Source organism: Thalassophryne amazonica, chromosome 1, assembly GCF_902500255.1.
Source record: "Thalassophryne amazonica chromosome 1, fThaAma1.1, whole genome shotgun sequence".
Taxonomy (NCBI): Eukaryota; Metazoa; Chordata; class Actinopteri; order Batrachoidiformes; family Batrachoididae; genus Thalassophryne; species Thalassophryne amazonica.
Window position 1 is genome coordinate 3,730,874 of NC_047103.1, and position 6,000 is coordinate 3,736,873.

Below are 6,000 nucleotides of genomic sequence, written 5' to 3' on the forward strand. Positions count from 1 at the left end.
GTTCATATTTTATTTTTATCTTTTTCCTTACAAAAGGAATTTGTAAGGAAATCAGCACTGACACAAATCCAGTAAGTCCCTTCGGCTGCTCCCTTGTTTGCACTCGGGGTCGCCACAGCAAATCCAAGGTGGATCTGCATGTTGATTTGGCACCGGATGCCCTTCCTGACACAACTCCACATTACATGGAGAAATGTGTCAGGAGTGGGATTTGAACCCGGAACCTTCGGAACTGAAACCAAGTATGACATTTAATTTATTCTTTGTCTGTAATATGCTGAAATAAATTAAATTGTTAAATGAATAAAATACAATTTAAAAAGAAATTCACATTTTTATTTGAAACTGATTTGACACTTTGCAAAATTAGAAACACTTCAGGTGACGTCAAAGTCAACAAACATCCTGAACGACTTTAAAGTCACCAAATCACTCAAATACATTTAAAGCCTACACACACACACACACACACACACACACACACACACACACACACACACACACACACACACACACACAATCTAGGTTTTAATTCAAGTCATATTTATTAAATTATAAATCCATTTATACTCTGTGGGATTTGAAATTCAACTCCAACAACAAAGAGAATACAAATAATATTTTTGAAACTCATACTAACAATAACAAAAAATTATTATTACTGAAACTACTAAGATTGTTAATTTGTAATTAGGTTTTTAATTTGTAAATAAATGTATAATGTTCATTAATATATAAAAACCATGACACACACACACACGTTTGTGTATATACATATGTGTGTGTGTGTGTGTGTGTGTGTGTGTGTGTGTGTGTGTGTGTGTGTGTGTGTGTACTTTCTTGTGTTTCCTCTGCAATTTTTGTTTAATGTATATACATTTCATGTATGTGTTACTTTTAAAAGTAACATATACAAATCAAAAATGTGTAAGATGGAAAGGCAAAGATAAAACTAAAGAGAAATTACAAAAAGAAAATGGAAATAACTAGAGATAAGATGAAAAGAAGCAAATAAAAAAATCACTGTTATAAAAAGCATAAACATTATGAGATAAAGCAGAAAAATCAAACTGAGAAATAAGACAACAAAAAGAAAGAGACATAAATCAAAATAAAGATGAAAGCAAAGGAGAATAAAAAGTAATGAGTGAAACCTAATAATGTGATGAGCTGAAAAATGAGAAGAAAGGAAAAAGGAGAAATGTCTGATGAACAAAAGAAGAGAAGACGAGTGAAGAAGGGATGAGAGCGGAACAGATGGTGACAATGATACGCTGATGACATGCTGCTCTCTGATTAGTCCATCTGACTCTCAGTAGGTGTCTCCTGATCGCTTATCGCGACCCCTGCCTGTCAATCATCCACACAGAAAGACGGCTTTGTGTTTAGAACTGTGTGGAAAAAAGTCACAATATGTTACTTTATGTCTTTTCCCCCTCTTTTATTCTTCATTGCTTTTTAAATTTCCTTCTTTGCAAATTATGTTTTTGTCCTTCTGTCTCGTATCTTTATTATCATATTATTATTATTATTATACATATATATATGTTTGTCCCATCTCTTCAGGTCATATGTGAGAAGATCTTCCAGCTCTGGTTTTCTCCAACTCTGCTCGGAGCCAAAGCAGGGCTCCCCCTACAGGTCAGACTGTTTCATTGTGCGTTGTTCAGCTAATGACATAAACCACAATTTTTATCACGATGTTGAATGGACGTAGAAGCCTGAACACTGGACTAGAGTCAGAAGGACATGTGGACGGTATCAGTCATGTTATATTTAGCGAAATGTTTGCGATATTAACGTTCTGCTTTGGTTGAAGGTGTGTACTCAGTATACTTCTGACATTTGCATATCGGAATTTCACAGTTCTGTGTGTTTTCATGTCGAGGGTCTCGGGTTCACAAATCCCGGCGTGGAGGAACTCCACCGTCACTGACATGTGAGGGACATTGGAGGGCGGGGCTTATTCTTTTTCTTTGGTGCAATACTGCCCTCTATGGAGCTGGATCAGTGGCGTATTAGTGGAGTCCTACGACCCAAGAGCTAACTCCTCCCTCTCATGCCCCCTGGTGGTGGCGCTTCGAACTGCAGTCTGCATAAAAGCAAAACACCACCAAACATTTGTTTCCTTTCTGTCTGGTGTTGATGAGCACATGATTGTTGCTTCTCATATTCTGTTTGTCAGTTTAACATTTTAAAAGGCTGTAAGTAAGCGACATGATGTCACTTTGCGTATGTCAAAATACTTCCCCGGGGGTGAAGAACGCCACCTACCGGTCAGTGCCGTAACCGACAAACTTTGAGTGCACATTAAACTGGACAGTCACTATAAATGTTTAAAACTCTTAAACAGCTACGTCTGTCCACCAGGTGGAGCTGCAGCGAGCAGTGCAGGAGTGTTCCGAAACAGACGGAGGTGATGAGAAAGAGGAGGCTGAAGGAGGAGGAGAGAAAGAGCTCGGTGAGAACATTCATCATCGTCTCCTTAACATTCTGACACGCCTCCTCCAAGAGGGAGGGGCTTCAGGTGAAGGAGGAAAAGGCCATGCCCATGCCACACTGAACGTCTGAGGAGTAGACGTGGAACCTCAACCCTGCTTGCGGCGACCTGAAGAGACCAACGTAAGGTGGAGCCTCGAAAGGATCCTGATCCAGGAGGAAAAGGACAAACGTTTACAAACAACAGTGACCTTCATGGATACGATGAAAACAATATGAGAGAGAATCACATGACCCACATCCAACGTCCACCAACGAGGAACTCTGAAGTCCACCAACGAGGAACTCTAAAGTCTATCAACAGGAACTCTAAAGTCCACCAATGAGGAACTCTAAAGTCCACCAACGAGGAACTCTAAAGTCTATCAACAGGAACTCTAAAGTCCACCAATGAGGAATTCTAAAGTCCACCAACGAGGAACTCTAAAGTCCACCAATGAGGAACTCTAAAGTCCACCAATGAGGAACTCTGAAGTCTATCAACAGGAACTCTAAAGTCCACCAATGAGGAACTCTGAAGTCTATCAACAGGAACTCTAAAGTCCACCAATGAGGAACTCTAAAGTCCACCAATGAGGAACTCTGAAGTCTATCAACAGGAACTCTAAAGTCCACCAATGAGGAACTCTGAAGTCTATCAACAGGAACTCTAAAGTCCACCAGTGAGGAACTCTGAAGTCTATCAACAGGAACTCTAAAGTCCACCAATGAGGAACTCTGAAGTCTATCAACAGGAACTCTAAAGTCCACCAATGAGGAACTCTGAAGTCTATCAACAGGAACTCTAAAGTCCACCAGTGAGGAACTCTGAAGTCTATCAACAGGAACTCTAAAGTCCACCAATGAGGAACTCTGAAGTCTATCAACAGGAACTCTAAAGTCCACCAATGAGGAACTCTGAAGTCTATCAACAGGAACTCTAAAGTCCACCAATGAGGAACTCTGAAGTCTATCAACAGGAACTCTAAAGTCCACCAGTGAGGAACTCTGAAGTCTATCAACAGGAACTCTAAAGTCCACCAATGAGGAACTCTGAAGTCCACCAATGAGGAACTCTGAAGTCCACCAATGAGGAACTCTGAAGTCTATCAACAGGAACTGTAAAGTCCACCAATGAGGAACTCTAAAGTCCACCAATGAGGAACTCTGAAGTCCACCAATGAGGAACTCTGAAGTCTATCAACAGGAACTCTAAAGTCCACCAATGAGGAACTCTAAAGTCCACCAATGAGGAACTCTGAAGTCCACCAATGAGGAACTCTGAAGTCTATCAACAGGAACTCTAAAGTCCACCAATGAGGAACTCTGAAGTCTATCAACAGGAACTCTAAAGTCCACCAATGAGGAACTCTGAAGTCTATCAACAGGAACTTTAAAGTCCACCAACGAGGAACTCTAAAGTCCACCAATGAGGAACTCTGAAGTCTATCAACAGGAACTTTGAAGTCTATCAACAGGAACTCTAAAGTCCACCAATGAGGAACTCTAAAGTCCACCAACGAGGAACTCTAAAGTCCACCAATGAGGAACTCTGAAGTCTATCAACAGGAACTCTAAAGTCCACCAACGAGGAACTCTGAAGTCCACCAACGAGGAACTCTAAAGTCTATCAACAGGAACTCTAAAGTCCACCAATGAGGAACTCTGAAGTCTATCAACAGGAACTCTAAAGTCCACCAATGAGGAACTCTAAAGTCCACCAATGAGGAACTCTGAAGTCCACCAATGAGGAACTCTGAAGTCTATCAACAGGAACTCTAAAGTCCACCAATGAGGAACTCTGAAGTCTATCAACAGGAACTCTAAAGTCCACCAATGAGGAACTCTAAAGTCCACCAACAAGGAACTCTAAAGTCCACCAATGAGGAACTCTGAAGTCTATCAACAGGAACTTTAAAGTCCACCAATGAGGAACTCTAAAGTCCACCAATGAGGAACTCTAAAGTCCACCAATGAGGAACTCTGAAGTCTATCAACAGGAACTCTAAAGTCCACCAATGAGGAACTCTGAAGTCTATCAACAGGAACTCTAAAGTCCACCAGTGAGGAACTCTGAAGTCTATCAACAGGAACTCTAAAGTCCACCAATGAGGAACTCTAAAGTCCACCAATGAGGAACTCTGAAGTCCACCAATGAGGAACTCTGAAGTCTATCAACAGGAATTCTAAAGTCTATCAACAGGAACTCTAAAGTCCACCAACAAGGAACTCTAAAGTCCACCAATGAGGAACTCTGAAGTCTATCAACAGGAACTCTAAAGTCCACCAATGAGGAACTCTAAAGTCCACCAATGAGGAACTCTGAAGTCTATCAACAGGAACTCTAAAGTCCACCAATGAGGAACTCTAAAGTCCTCTACAACAAATGAGTGCTGCTTTGAAAAATGATCTGAGATTTTGAGAATAAAGCTGAAAATCTCCAGGAAAAATGTCCAGCAGTATTATTACAACAACAGATAAAATAATATCAGAAAAAACATTGTTACTTCATAATATGTAAATATTATAATAAAAGTTAAAATACTTTAACAAAATTATTTTAAAATACCTATAGGAAAACATATCAGTTCTGAAGAAATCAATGAAGAATTTGCAGGCTAATGTGTCTGGTTTTTTTTTTAAGATTTTAGAACATTTTCCCTCATGTTTATTTGCAAAATACTGACTTTATTCAAACGTTTTGTGTGTGTGTGTAAAATAACTTTATTCACATAATCTTCTTTGTGTGTGTGTGTGTAAAATAACTTTATTCACATAATCTTCTGCTTATTTGAACATACTGTTTAATTTTTCAGCATTGTTATTGAATCATAATAAACTAGAACTCTTGGCAAAATTCTATAGTACTTGCATTAATGGAAAATGGCCACCAGGTGGAGATATTTCAAGAACCTTGGGACAGGATGATGACCATACTGTTGCTTATAGTCGTAGGCTCTACAAATTTTACATTTCTGCTCAAACTACGATGACTTTTCCCTTTTTCTTGGAATATTTAGAGTTTTCACCAACAGCAATATGTTACCTTTTTAAATTTTAATATTATTTCTATTGTAACTGTTTTCTCCAATTTAACTTTAAAAACACTTCATTATGTTCATCGTGTATCAGTTATTCTTAACTTTTCCTCAACATACTACAATTTAATCATAGTTTTTTAAATCTAAAATTCCAACTATATTTCCTCAATAAGTGACTGATCAGTATTATGAGTGTAATCTCATATTCAGATTTCTGTTGTTTTTTTTTTTATGTAATCATGAAATCCATTCACACTTTCATGGGTAAAGTTCAAGTTAATTAGACTTTCTGGCAGACTCATGATCATTTTAATGAATAGTTTTGAGAATTTCACTGACTAATTTCTTCATGTGTACTTTGGTGAAATAGCGCCCCCTCCTGCACGCCACCTCTAATAAATTAAGACAAAGTATAACGTGGGTGTGTGCTGAAGTGATAATACATGGACTGTTTTCGCAAAATTTAAATGTTTTTGTTTAT

The 6,000-nt window shown here is 38.6% G+C and overlaps 1 protein-coding gene across 1 annotated transcript in view; it reads left to right on the plus strand.

Annotated features, from left to right (window-relative positions):
- dipk1c (divergent protein kinase domain 1C) overlaps nt 1–5,107 on the plus strand; it is a 69,636-nt gene extending 64,529 nt beyond the window's left edge. The window contains exons 9-10 of the mRNA XM_034184945.1: nt 1,567–1,641; nt 2,371–5,107. Of these exons, the coding sequence (XP_034040836.1) occupies nt 1,567–1,641; nt 2,371–2,571 (276 nt within the window). The 3' untranslated portion in view covers nt 2,572–5,107. The remainder of the gene's footprint in view (nt 1–1,566; nt 1,642–2,370) is intronic.
- The last annotated feature ends 893 nt before the right edge of the window (nt 5,108–6,000 follow it).